The sequence below is a fragment of the Fusarium oxysporum genome, chromosome 8, assembly GCF_000149955.1.
Source record: "Fusarium oxysporum f. sp. lycopersici 4287 chromosome 8, whole genome shotgun sequence".
NCBI classification, from domain to species: Eukaryota; Fungi; Ascomycota; class Sordariomycetes; order Hypocreales; family Nectriaceae; genus Fusarium; species Fusarium oxysporum.
The window spans coordinates 1,362,185-1,375,595 of record NC_030993.1 but is presented as its reverse complement, the minus strand read 5'-3'; the positions used below and the strand labels follow the sequence as shown (position 1 = coordinate 1,375,595).

The window sequence follows — 13,411 nt, the reverse complement described above, 5'->3', positions numbered from 1 at the left end:
TGACATTAGAAACAATTTCCATATTTCTAATTTTCCCTTTATTTTCTTCCAGGGTTTGTATGGGGAAATAGGCGCTGCCGGGTCTGGAAAGATTGGGATTTTGGGCGCAAGGCATGCTGATATGGAGCTCAGGTGAAGGCAGATTTTATCGACGGGTCCTTCATTGGTGTGTTTATACGACAAAATATGGCATTAACAAGGCGGGCTTGGGACGGGACTTTTTACCAGGACTAACGGAATTAGGCTTTCAAGAGGATGGAAACGTGTATCGGGTATGACGGTTGTGCGAAGCATGTGTATATATTTTGGGCCAAATGGCGTTTATGCCCTTGACAGGGCGGTCTCTTGATGGGATGCGTAGAACAACTGTTTCTGATTCACACGTACATCACGAAGAGCTTCCCTTTGACATTTGATGCGAACTGTGGTGTCTTCATATGATTGTGCAAAAAAAGCGAAGCACCGCGATGGTGGGTAACCTGGCAAGCAGGGAGTGATGGATCAGTCTTCTGTGCGAACAAAGAGGGGACTTCTTGATTTGCCAGTGTACGAGACCATCGATGTGAGCTCTCTCGGCGATTGGCTGGCGGTCTTTATCTGGTTTCAGTTATCGAAGCTATCGAATATGGGTTCCGGAGTAGGAATGGCCTGCACAAACACTGGAGTAACGCTCGGCATGAAGATTTGGTCAGCCAGCCACAGTAAACTACCATTATGCCTGAGACTAGCAGCACTGGAATCCAAGTTCGGGAGGTCCTGATGTGAAGGAAACGGTCGAGCAGCCGGACTCATGTCCAGTAAGAAGTCTAAGCATAGACGGCCCAACAGTGAATGAAAGGAGGCATGAGGGCGCCAGATGGGTCTAGATGCAATGACATGCAGATCTATCACGCAGATCTTGGGGATCCAAAATCCAACTGAAACTCCAATTGAGTTCGCAATCTGAAGTTGCATTGCAGAGATTGCCTCTGGCGAGATCTATGGCGAGGAAGGGGAGTGACCGAGACCACCGTCCCCGGCCTAACGTTTTAGAGCCAATTGATCATCATGGTTTGCACGATACGAAGATCCATATGATTTGTATTCCCTTCCCTTCCCTTCCCTTCCCTTCCATGTTGCCATACCCCGTCCTCCGCATACAACGATGGAAATAGAAGTACAACCCATCTCGGGCCTTCACAATGGAACTATTCAATCTTCTGACACAAGATTTTTCTTTTTGGTGTTGGAAGTTCGTGAGTTCTGATAGGGGATGTCCCATTTGGGTGGTGTGCTCAAATAATCATTCCTAGTCAAGAAGCTGGACTAAACGCTTGATGGCGAGTGAGGACAGGACAGAACCAGGTCTCTGGTGAGGTGTGTTGATACCCTTCAGTCCTCGGGACGTTGTCTCAACGAATACCTGGGTTGAAATTTTCTTATGTCTCAGAAAGAAAGGATAGGGTCCTGTAGAATGATCGTGGCAAGCTTCTCCAGATGCCCGTGGCAGTGAAAGGTCAACGTGATTCTGTCCACCAAGTAAACGCCCGAAATCTAGACGATGGCTTCTCCCTAGCACAACTATGTATGTACTTTCTATGCCAAAATAGGTGTTTTTAGCTGTGGTATGCTACTGGAAACGTCTTGCAGGGAAATTCTGTGCTGAAAAGGGGTGATTTTGTCGAGGAATGAGACGCGGGATTGTAAGAGGAGAGCTTGTCCGTGGATGATTGCAACGTGGGCTGGAGCGAAGAATAATCAAGCTTTCTGTCTAAGACCTTTTGGTTAGCGTTTGGTGGTGACTTCAAAATTTCGATAAACTGTGAATACCCTCATTTCCGATGGCTCTCGTCGCCTCCATTAGGACGCTAAATAACGCTTATCGCAGCCCACCCGGAATATGAGCATTTAGCCTCAGAAGGCCCTGAATGAAACCGTCAGATGAGGTTGAAATGTCAAACATGCTTGTCGGGTCAGGCGCAAGGCGCTGCAGAGCGCTTGGCTCCAAGGGAAGACTGGTAAACTAACCTCTCGCCACCGACTGTCGAAAGGAGGTTAACTCAAGCCATTACTGCCTTTTTCGACCCTGTCCGGCACCTGACTGTACCCAAGCATCTATGAGAGAAACTCACTACAGGAGTTTATGCTGGGGCGTTTGAGTGTACGGGGAACTGCACAAGTGAAGGATGGGTTACTAAGGAGGGCGCACAAGACCTGCACTAGATTCTGGAACGGCGCGCAGAGAGCTAGTGAAGAAGGGCGAGTAGCGGAGAGGCAAATCCAGTCGATCTGGGAGGCGATGAGGTGTATGGGAACGGGAGTGGATGGTTCGTGAAAGTGAAGTGTACATTGCGGCTTTTTCCGTTGTCTTTCAGATCGAGACATTGTGCTCAAGCTTGTAAGCCAGGGCGTGGTCCGACCACTACAGAGTGGGATCACGGTCGAGAATGGGGTGATGTGGTTCTAGACAGCCAGCCACGGATCTGACATGGCGTCGAGGCTGAAGGCCCGAGTACGGAGATGTGATATTCGGCTTCGCACAGGTACGGTATGTGCACACATGTTCTTCGACAGGGTTTACGCCGGACATCAGCGCCAAAGAAAAAAAAAAAAAAACAGACAATGCTCGAGCAGCGAAGAGTTAGCTTGAAACAAAATTGGCCAAAACCATCGCTATTCATGGTATTGTTTCATAGCACGGACCCAAGATTTAACAGGGCTAACCTTTGTTCATGGCCAAATGCAGACTTCAGATGTGAACTGAGCCAAAGGGGGGTTTGCACGACGGCGAACTACCTCTGGCCGAGACTGAGCTGTACCTCATTATCAGTCAGTGACGTTCTTGTGTCCGTGAGAAATCAATGTGCGCAAGAGAGTGGACGACGTTATGCACGGAGCTATCCTTGCTGGCTGGCCACAGCAGCTCATGCATTTGAAAGGTACCTCGCCTGTTCTGGTGATGGCGATCACTTAGATACTTCTTTCACCCCCCTCTCTCTTCTTTCGGTTTATGTCCAGTAATAGTTTGTGTCATCTTTACAACAGGACTTGTTTTCCCCGAAATGTCTGGGACGAGGGACTCCCCCCGTGGGTGCTGATCAGTTGGGCAGCGGAAGTTTGCGCATACGAGATGCTGTTTGCATCTCAACCATACTAAACAAGAATGCACGTCCTCTCAACAAGTTTGCATCTTATTCTCGTATCGACTTTGCATACTGGTATTGTGTATCCTCAACCTGGGCTTGACAAGCTTCCATCGTAGCGTTTCGTATATCGGTGATCTGCAACATTCAATGAATGCCCTCACCAGCGTCGTAATAGGAAGAGTGCGACACCCAATGACTTGATTCGATTTATTCCGAATGGATCATTGATAGGTTGTTGTTCTCCCCATGCTGATGTGATTGTGTATCTTCACTTGCGTCGAAGACAATCATTCACCCATGGCCCCGCTGGCCGTGTTGGAACGAGTAGATGGCAATGCAGCTATAATAATAGTTTATTTATTTATTTATTTATTTATTTTTTTCGAGAAGTCTGTGATATTGAAGTTGCCGTATCAGTATAAGCCTGTGATAAACCGCCTATTGGCCGATTCACGAATTAGAAACTCTATGAACTGGCCTCATACTTCAACCCTACTCGTGACAGGGCAGATGAAGAAGCTCACTCAAATATCGGCAAGAGGTGCCCTTTTGCTGTGCTAATCTGCGTTTGTATCAATAGAGGTGCCTCTTGAAGACAAGAGTTGTAACTTTTGCCTCGACTCAAAGTGCATCCTCAAAACAGCTCACGGCCCAGACCGAGCCCTCCCGTCTGCAGCCTCCCGGTGTGATACTACATCAGACTCAGACCTCGGGATACATGATGAGCTCCATGCACTCTCCCGACTTGAAACTACCCGGATGGTGTGGTCGGCAGGAAATAAATCCTCCGCTGAGTGTCTCGGGAACTGGCAATGATGGCGGATAGTTGTGTAACCTGAGAGTCGAGTTCACGGGAGGAGACATCTAAGGGGTTGTAGCCAAGTCCGGTAGCTTTTATTTTACTGGTAATAGTCAGGGACACCACAAGGATCTTCCTAGGCATTATATGTGTTTATGCTTGTTTCTTCGGTACTATCTCATATATGATACCAGCAACTTCACCACTAGTGCAACCATCACTGACCAAGCATGGCTTCATGAGATGGAGGATGCTTCGTGGAAAAAAGAAAAAGAAAAAAAAAAAGAATTAATGAAATAATTAGAGAAGTCTGTATCACTCTCAGTTTCCATATGTATACTTGTATTCTTGGCCATGACGATTCGCTGCTGGAGTCATGCCAGAGGACACAGGAAACGCACAAATTGGTTGCTGGAACTTTCAATGGTCCCAGTCCTGAACCATAACCTCCCGTGGCTCTAAATAAGTATCAAAATATATTGAATTAAAGTATGGAAGTTGTCTATCCATATAGGCTCTTCTGTAGGCATGCTTTGCTCTCATGCAACGCTCCTGAAGGTATTGTCGCTGGATACGTAGTCTTCAAATCTCAACATCTATTCTTTGATTAAATTAGACCTTGCTAGAAGTTTTAATAACTAACGTGGGTATGTAGGTAGCTACGGTGCGACTGTAAAGATATGGGAAAGCACCATCATGTTGAACGCTTTTGATACGCAGGTCACCAATGTCCTTACCACAGCCATGGGGCAAAATGACTATGCTTGGGGTTTTTGTTTCTTCTTTTGGATACACAAACCAATTAACTAGTAGAAACACATATGCTTCTTGCCTCAAGTGTAAGCTTAAATGAGGAGTCATGTTTCGATGACTTGCCATGAGACGCACGGGTGAAGGGACGCAGCGACACTCAGCGATATATTACCCTGCATGGCCCCAAACTTCAAACAAATACAGTCATTGATACAAAAAGGTCCACTGAGCTCCCTGGCTTGCTCTCTAACATACCACGCCTTGCTAAGTACACTATCAACTATGGCTAGAGTTGTGGACTCCCAAAACTTGCAAATGCACAGTTGAAGGTTATTCACCAACATATTTGAATGAGATCAACCCTCTTCCAACGATGTAGAATGACCCGAATAGCTATAAAAGGCTTTTTGAGGAAATCTGGCCCTCTGTTTGTTGGATATTTGTGCTAAGTGATGTGGGTGAGTAAGTATTTGGTGGCTGCAAGGAAGTCATCCATACTACAGATCGATAAGATTCACAATGAGACTTGATACTGGTGATTTACTGGTCACAGATTTCGAACTATTAAAAGAATGACCTCTTTTTGTCGTAGATGAATGCCAGTCCTTGGCTGTGTAAATAACAAATGATATCATGACCCAAAACCACAACATATTGGAAAAAGTCTGAATTATGCATACACTCATGAAACGCTCGATAGATCCATTATGCCTATTTTGATCCCCCTTTTTTTGAATACAAATTTATTTATAGCTTAGAAGCAGGGCTGGGAGGTCCGGCCTGAGTAATCTCGTTGTAGAGAAGACTACGCAGTAGTTAGTACTCTGAACCCAGATCGACTGTGGGGGTTGGATGAACTTACGTTGTGAGGAAGTCGGCATAATCCTCTCCAGTGACCTGACTAGAGAAGTATTGAGCAGCAAGGTGGTATTTGTTACCCTTGGGGGCAGACGCAGCAAGCTGATCAGCACTCTCCTTGAGCAGCTTCAAAGCGTACGACTTATCAACACGCTTGCCTTCAGCAGTGTTAACGCCATGTTTGACCCATTGCCAAAGTTGACTTCGAGAGACTTCGGCGGTGGCAGCATCCTCCATGAGGTAGTTGATGGGGACACAAACCCACTCCGCGAATCCATGCCTCCATATAACCAAGACCAATGTTAAGGGTCTTCTTGATTCCCTCTTCCGTGATGGTACCGGGGACGTTCATGTTGAGCAGATCGTTCTGGCCAATGGTAACATCCTCTCTTCTCACAAACAGCTGGTTGGGAAGTTGGCATATGCTTTGTCAAAGATCTCGGTAGCGATGCTTGCAAGAGCAGGGTGGGCAACCCAAGTGCCGTCGTGTCCAGCACGGACTTCACGGAGCTTGTCGGCGCGGACACCCTCCATAGCCTTGTCGTTGGCAGCAGTATCATTCTTGATAGGGATCTGTGCAGCCATACCACCCATGGCGTGAACACCACGCTTATGACATGTCTGGATCAGAAGTTTCACATATGATTCCATGAAGGGAACAGTCATGGTGACCGCGGAACGGTCTGGCAGGACAAAATTCGGGTTGTTGCGGAACTTCTTGATAACGCTGAAGATGTAGTCCCATCGACCGCAGTTGAGACCAGAGCTATGGTCGCGAAGCTCATAAATGATCTCGTCCATCTCGAAAGCGGCAAGGATGGTCTCAATCAGAACAGTACCTCGGATGGTGCCTCTGGGCATACCGATGTAGTCTTGAGCAAGGTTGAAGGCGTCGTTCCAAAGGCGAGCCTCAAGATGGCTCTCCATCTTTGGAAGGTAAAAGTAAGGACCGAAGCCCTGACGTTGCGTCTCAAAGGCATTGTGGAAGAAGTAAAGACCAAAGTCGAAGAGGGAACCAGAGATAGGCTCGCCATCAACTGTGACATGCTTCTCCTCGAGGTGCCAGCCACGAGGGCGGACAATGAGAGTAGGTAGCTTGCGGTCGGTACGAAGCTTATATTCCTTTTGTCCCTGCTTGAAGTCGACCTGACGGCGGTTGGCATCGTACAGGTTGACCTGTCCATTAATCATATTATCCCAAGTTGGGGCACTGGAGTCTATTACAGGGTTAGCAGACTGGATCATCTCTAGCTCATACATCCATTGAAGCCATAGACGGTCATTTTCCAGTCCATGGAGGAAACAATTCAAGATGCAGTAAGAATAGCGACTCACCCTCAAAGTCAGCCATGTAAGTGTAGACGTTGGCGTTTAGTGCGTTGACAACCATCTTCCGGTCTGTGGGGCCGGTGATCTCAACACGACGGTCCACCAGGCCCGGGGCAGGAGGGGCACCCTTCCACGTAGGGTTCTCGCGAATATGCTTAGTCTCAGGAAGAAAGTCAGGAAGAACTCCTCGATCAAGCTCGGCCTGGCGAGCCTTGCGGCGCTCAAGGAGATTCTTGCGTCGCTCATTGAAGGAACGGTGCAGCAGTGCAAGAAAGGCGAGAGCCTCGGGCGTGAGGATCTTGCGGTGGATGTCGTCAACCTTGCCGGAGACGGAGACACCCTGAAGGACAGAATCGACGGAGGCCATTGTGATCGCAAATGGAGAACAGTTCTTGGTTTGACTGATGGAGGATGAGGAGAGGTGAAAGGTTAATGGGTATTATGTACTGCTGCCAGCACTTTCACGTGTCGACGATGTCTGTCTCCAGTAATGAGGTGCCAGTGACGGCGCTTGCAAGTAACTCTGATACTTTGCGCAAAGTTTGAATGAGACAAGTGTAGGGTTCGGGAAAAAGCTCGATCTTGATAGGTGAGAGTAAATTATTGGGAGAACTAGTATTGAAGGGCAGAATGATTGGGACAAGGCAGTTATATAGATGTTAACACTGAAGCAGCTGGTGCTCCGCACATCAAATTCCTGAAGGCGTAACATGCCTCGGACGAGGGCCGAGGGGCGCCTCCGCGTCAGTGACGGCACCGGGCCTGGGGAAGATGAAGATAGAGATATCCCTGCAAATGAATGTCAAATGCAACACCGCACTGTACTTTACCTACGTACTACGTACGTGCGCCGAGACCAGCCCGTACATCGAAGTCCGACGATTGTTTAAGTGCACCTGTGAAGGAGTTCACAGCTCTCATATTTAATTAAGTCAGGTACCTACCTACCTACCTACCTACCTACCTACCTACCTACCTACCTACCTACCTACCTACCTTGGTCAAGTTGGCTTTCGTTACTTCCGTTCCCTCATAGCAAGGCGCTACAAGGACAGATCGTTTGTTGCGCGGGCAGCTGTCTTCACAAGCTTGCCGCGACAGTAAGCTTGTCGATACTGGGATCTTGGGATTTCAATCACCGTGCTTTTCCATTCGATGACCAAACAACGGCCATCGTCCGTGTTGAGCTCGGTAGCCATCGGCCTGGCTCGGGTGGATGGAGTGAAGGTTCACAGGTTAAAAGCAGCATCAAAGCAGGCAAGATCTGACGCTAAAAGGTCAAGGTGAACAGAACAGCATGTGGAGACGGAAAGATGGTGGCTAACTGCCGTGACGGTCCGGGGAACTCAGCCGAAAGGGTACTTGGACAGCTAAAATCTGTACATCCAAGTGGACAAGCTGCCACCAAATTTGCTAGGGGCCGTGGGCAACATCTTGTATGCCTTTACAGGAATCTTTGTACACATGAGACACCAGGTACCCCATTCCATACTCTATCCTCCATCTCAGAATTACTGGACCTATTCAATGGCTTTGTTAACCACCACCTTGTTTATTGCTCGGTCTTCGACCGAGAACTTGCATTCGCTTGCCATCGTTCTAAGCCTCTCGATGCAAATCAAGCCATTCTTATTGAACCTCGGTTGCAGCGACTACTAACTACACTCTTGGAACTATTGACTTATTGATCAACTGTACCTACCGTAATCAATGACACCGTACTTCGTTCGGTCTTGACCTCCGAGAGGGTTTGGTTTTTACTACCAGGCCACCAGCAAGGGAACACAATTCCAAGACTTATTACCTTTTATTATTTAGTAAGCTTGAGAAGTGTATATAATGTGGTCTCGGTGAAGAAGCATATCTCGCTATCGAAATCATGGATCCGATCTCCCGACCGAACAGCCGAGGCAGGTGAAGGGATCCATCCATATCTCGGGAAAACTACCGAACTTCTCCACACATGTTGATCGATTCGGACTTGACCTCCGACAACCAAACTCATTGCTATGGTAGCTAACATTTCGCCCACGGGTCACTCAATCGTGTTATGGGACAGTTTGAGGGTACTCTCTACTCACCGTATCACTTGCCTGAGCAAGGTAAGCTCTATGAAAAAGAAGACTTATCAAGCGTCTCGAAGTAAACGTAAGCTTGTTTGCTGTTGCTCTCGACAACCATATTGACAAATAGACTGATGAGACATAGCAGCGCTCTCTCTAGCTAAACACAGGCTCAAATCGGGCTACATGTGTTGATTTGTTAAGATCAGGCATTAAGATTATGTATCTGTGCCAGCATATCAAGAGATCCAAGACTACAGGCGGGTTAGTTTGAAATGGAGGTGATAGTAAGTCAAACACTCGTTTGATTTGTGGTGGAGAGTTAATTGTTCCCCTGAATAATCTACTACTTGATTGATGAGCATCTATAGATATTTTGGTCTTCATACTATCTGAATTACTATGACTGGTCCAGATAAGCAATGGCGTGGTTTACCAAACTGGCTATACGTGCTGAAACTACAACGCATCAGGACTCAGAGTGAAAGATGACTATATCATCCCCCTGGGCCGACTATAAGTCAGCCATAAACCATAGGAGACCTTGCCTTAGCAAAGGGTTCCTGAGTTTTGGCTGTTTGTCTGCCAAGGTAGTGATGGGTGCCACCAGTACAACTTCTCAAAAGATTTGCTCGAATCTATGGAACTGTATAAGACGTAACCCAAACGCAAAGTCGAAGCATACACATAACTATGAAGTCCTTTTTCTCAAACCAAGGCAATTCAGATGATTAATGTCTGATTACTTCCCGCAGACCCGCTCTATTCGACAGAAGGGTTGCAGAAAACGCATTGCTATGTAAGTCACAGGATCTAAACAGTGCAAGGAAGAAGCAGTCTCAACAGTTTCTGTAACTTGAGCTCCATTGATTAAATTAGTATTCTAAGTCTACAGTTTATGATGGTTACACAAAGATGAAGTTTGAGGCATGGACTAGGCAAGACCACCATGAGTTTCAGCTCTTGGACAGCTCTTTGCTGAAATCAGCTCCAAGGCACAAAAACATACTTCAGACATTTAACCAACACGTGGGCTCACCTTCTGGGCGCAAGCCGTGTGTTCATCTTGCCTTACTAGTTTTGTTTTTAAATGACCAGGTTTCCAAGAGAAAAGTCACGATATAGGATGATAAAGGGACTATGTAGTTAAGGGACGACTCAATGGCTATCTCTAGCCTACAACTATTCCCTCCAGTCCTCCGCATATTCGCCCGTCCATGTTTAAGATAAAAAGAAATCATGCCTTTCACCCCGACCCAAAAGCAGAACAAAACGGAAAGCAATGGCTCATACATCCAACTCCTTACAACCAATACCATGCACATAACTCTTCGCATAACCGCGTGATCCAACCCGCAAGGCCGCTGACGCTGTGCCAATGGCCAGCTTGCATCATATTTCGACAAGTACATATCGAAGGAACCAGCGTGGAGCTGATTCAAACACCGATATTACGAGTTGAGCGTCTTGATCATCATCTTTCGCTTGTTCCTGTCGGCTACTACCAAAGCTCTTGCGTCGAAGATCATATTCATTGTGTCGACCACTCTGTGGAAGCTGCTGGCTGCTCCTCGCTCCTGCGTGAATCGAATGATGCTGAGTGGCTGTTTCTTACCATGCTCAATCACTGTAATAACCTCTGCGGCAAAGGATACTTCTTTTAGATTCAAAACTAAGGTCTCTGTCAGTTCTGGTGCCGCAATCATGTCAAGATACCACTCACAGTTCTTAGCTGCAATCCTTGCAAAGACAATGTTCCTTTGTTTGTCCACTTGAATGTCTCGGATGCCATACTTGCGCCATTCCCGTAGGAGGATGGTAACCTCCTGACGTGCTCGTCTCCTCGAAATCGTCATGCAAATGTGGTCTGTTGCTGGTTTGACTCTGAACAGGCGTGCGAGCCAGTTTTGTTTAACCTCAATGTTGCGCACCGGGCCGGAGCCAGACTCGTGCCATTTGGACTGAGATACCTTCGCGGAAACATGTGTCTTACCCATGGTGTTGAACTCCAGTGAAGGCCGCTCTTCTTTCTGATCAGGTCCTATTAACAATATTAGATCACCACGTACGGCTCTGCTTACGGACTAATGGAATAACTCACTGGCGATTGACATAATAGAGTCTCTTTGTTTGTTGCTCTTCCAGAAAGAAAAGTGGAAAGTCTTCTTCTTAGTCGGAGCCTCTGTTGACGTTGAATCGCTTCGCTTCCCATCACTAGAAGTCAAGTACGAAGTGCAATCTTGCCACTCAACGGACTCCCGGCTGGGCTCTGACTCAACTTTTGAAGATCGTTTGAACCAAGACATCTTTTTTTTCTTTGTCACCGCCTGAGCATCATGGGAAGGGGGCTCCAACGAAAGTGTTGTGGCCGTGGTACCACCATCCACACTGCGTTGCGACGCTGAGTCCGGCTCTCGAAGTTGTGCAGCGGGGGCCGAGTTCTGTTGTTCTGGTTCAGGTACCTTCTTCCGTACGTTGAGTGGCTCGGGAATCTTCACGGGGCTCTCGTCACCCGGTGAATGGACCACACGAATACTGTTTTCGACTTGACTTAAGTATTCGATGCCACGGATTCTATCAACCCCTTTCTTTGTTGGCGTATGAGGAGGCGCTGACACGATACGAGCCTTGTCGCCGGCCGCTGCTCCAGCTTCGTTAATGGATGGCAGAGCAGCACTTCTTTTGTGCTTTTGAGTATAAGTCGGAGCTGAGACAACCCGGCGCTCAGCGTGTCTCGTAAGCACAACTGGCTGGGCCACCTTGACCTGCTCTGCGCGCAACTCTTCTGAATAAGATTCCCCAGTCACTGGTCTGGAACCAGTAGGCGTTGGTGCCAACGAATTACCATTGTAGCTTGGCGTCGGAGTCGGGAGAGGTGGAAGAGGCCGGTTGCTGAAAGACTTATTCGAAAGCTCGAGAAGATCTGGGGCCGAGTCCTCGGGTGCGTCGATGGTGAAGGAAAACGGTGTGGATTCGTACTGGGTGTGGTCTGGTTCAGTCAGTGAGCCAGCGATGGAGTCCTCTTCTATCAATGAGCTTTTGAATGCTTCGTCACAGTCCTTGGCAATATTGCTGCTAAAGTGGCGGAGTTCCTCCTTGAAGATTTCGGAGGCATATCGGGACCCAAGCGTTATTCGCAACGCTTGCCCCGAGGAGCGTTGTTGAGGCTCCTGTCCATCCGCCAATTTTGGAAGCACGCCACTAGGTAGGCTTGGGAGTTCTGGCGTGTGAGATCGAATCATTTCGATCTGATATGTAGATCCTTGCTCCGTAACATAAGGAGGCATTGAACCACTCCTATTGCGATTGGAAGATGATGTCGATCTCTTCCGGACATGTGTGAAGTCAACTCCACGCTTGTGTCGCAAACTCCGCGCATGAGGTGTACCTTGCCGACTGCTGTGCATCGAAGAGAGCGATCCTCGAGAAGATTGAAGGCGCCCTGTGGTTGAATTGCGGGTTGAGGTCCTGCGTCCGCGACGTGCTCCTGAGCCGCTTCGAAGCCTTTTGGGCTGCCCAGTATAGGAACCATTCTCTGCGTAAGAGTAACGGTGGACACTGACTAATGACTGTCCTTTTTGGGAATCACGAGAATGTATCGCACGTTCTGTTTGGAATGGTTCCTGGTTTAGTGCTGGCTCTGGTTCAGTGGCATTCGAAATCACAGTGAACCGTGATATGGAACGCCCGTGACCGTTGCCGCTCGGCTGTGCAAATTCGCATGTCGATACGCGTTTCTTCCATGTGCCGGGCTTCATGTGGTGATAGTCACTTGTGGAGTGGGCGAGCTCAGGCTTAAAATCTTCCAGTTGTTGCTCGCGGTAGTGGTATAACAACCAGTAGAAAGCCTTTTGATCATTGGGTCTGCAAATGTCAACAGTTGCAACTCCAAAAGTCAGAAGAGGAACAAAATACTTACTCGTCACATGTAAGCTTGAGCTTTAAATCATTCTCACTAAACATGTGCCACATAGATCGCAATTGTCGAACTAATTGCGGATCAACATCCTTTGTAGGTACTGGGGTATACTGAAAACCTTTGCGTATATCAGGCGGCTGACTGTTGATGTCACTAAGGTTATCCAGATATGCATACTTCCGAATCAGAGGATGACGCCATATGTCCTTGAGGGTGATGCGTCTATCGGGATTGACCTGTAACATTCGCCTGATCAGGTCCTCAGCTTCTAGGCTGAGGAAACTTGGCATCTCGTATTGTCCCTTCTTCGTTCTAGCCATCATCACACGAAGATCAGGGTCATCGAATGGGAGAGTGGCTGAAAGCATTGCGAATAGGATAACACCCATGCTCCAAATATCTGCTCTGTCGCCCCTGTATTGTCTGTTCTTGAGGAGCTCAGGTGCTGCATAGTGAGGACTGCCACAAGCTGTAGCAAGCTGGTGTGTGTCTGTTTGATGGAGAGCAGCCATGCCAAAGTCAGCGATTTTGATCTGGAGGTCTGCACTGATTAAGATGTCTCAGG

The 13,411-nt window shown here is 47.8% G+C and overlaps 4 protein-coding genes across 10 annotated transcripts in view; 1 reads left to right on the top strand and 3 right to left on the bottom strand.

The window, feature by feature from the left end:
* The window catches only part of FOXG_03100 (uncharacterized protein), a gene marked incomplete at its 3' end in the record, with an annotated part of 2,602 nt that extends 2,193 nt beyond the window's left edge, over positions 1–409 (top strand). Inside the window, exon 2 of the mRNA XM_018380632.1 lies at positions 397–409. Within this exon, the coding sequence (XP_018236945.1) occupies positions 397–409 (13 nt within the window). The remainder of the gene's footprint in view (positions 1–396) is intronic.
* On the bottom strand, positions 336–2,574 carry FOXG_18475 (uncharacterized protein; the record flags this gene model as incomplete). 7 transcript variants are annotated; one of them, XM_018398559.1, is made up of 3 exons in its annotated part: positions 2,008–2,574; positions 1,810–1,903; positions 336–1,750 (listed from the first exon to the last, which is right to left on the bottom strand). In XM_018398559.1, exon 3 carries the CDS (start codon positions 952–954, stop codon positions 604–606), a length of 351 nt encoding a protein of 116 aa, XP_018236939.1. In that variant the 5' UTR covers positions 955–1,750; positions 1,810–1,903; positions 2,008–2,574. The 7 variants fall into 7 exon arrangements, with proteins under 7 accessions (XP_018236939.1, XP_018236938.1, XP_018236942.1 ...); XM_018398564.1 differs by having other exon boundaries at positions 604–1,746; positions 2,008–2,341; XM_018398558.1 differs by having other exon boundaries at positions 336–1,903.
* A 2,850-nt stretch (positions 2,575–5,424) lies between these two features.
* FOXG_03099 (malate synthase) lies at positions 5,425–7,231 on the bottom strand (the record flags this gene model as incomplete). The annotated part of the gene is made up of 4 exons (XM_018380631.1): positions 5,425–5,482; positions 5,540–5,815; positions 5,933–6,752; positions 6,871–7,231. 4 exons carry the CDS (start codon positions 7,229–7,231, stop codon positions 5,425–5,427), a joined length of 1,515 nt encoding a protein of 504 aa, XP_018236937.1.
* Positions 7,232–10,378: 3,147 nt separating this feature from the next.
* FOXG_03098 (serine/threonine protein kinase) overlaps positions 10,379–13,411 on the bottom strand; it is a gene marked incomplete at both ends in the record, with an annotated part of 3,950 nt that continues 917 nt past the window's right edge. Inside the window, 4 exons of the mRNA XM_018380630.1 lie at positions 10,379–10,968; positions 11,029–12,462; positions 12,532–12,791; positions 12,847–13,392. Coding sequence (XP_018236936.1) covers positions 10,379–10,968; positions 11,029–12,462; positions 12,532–12,791; positions 12,847–13,392 — 2,830 coding nt within the window. The remainder of the gene's footprint in view (positions 10,969–11,028; positions 12,463–12,531; positions 12,792–12,846; positions 13,393–13,411) is intronic.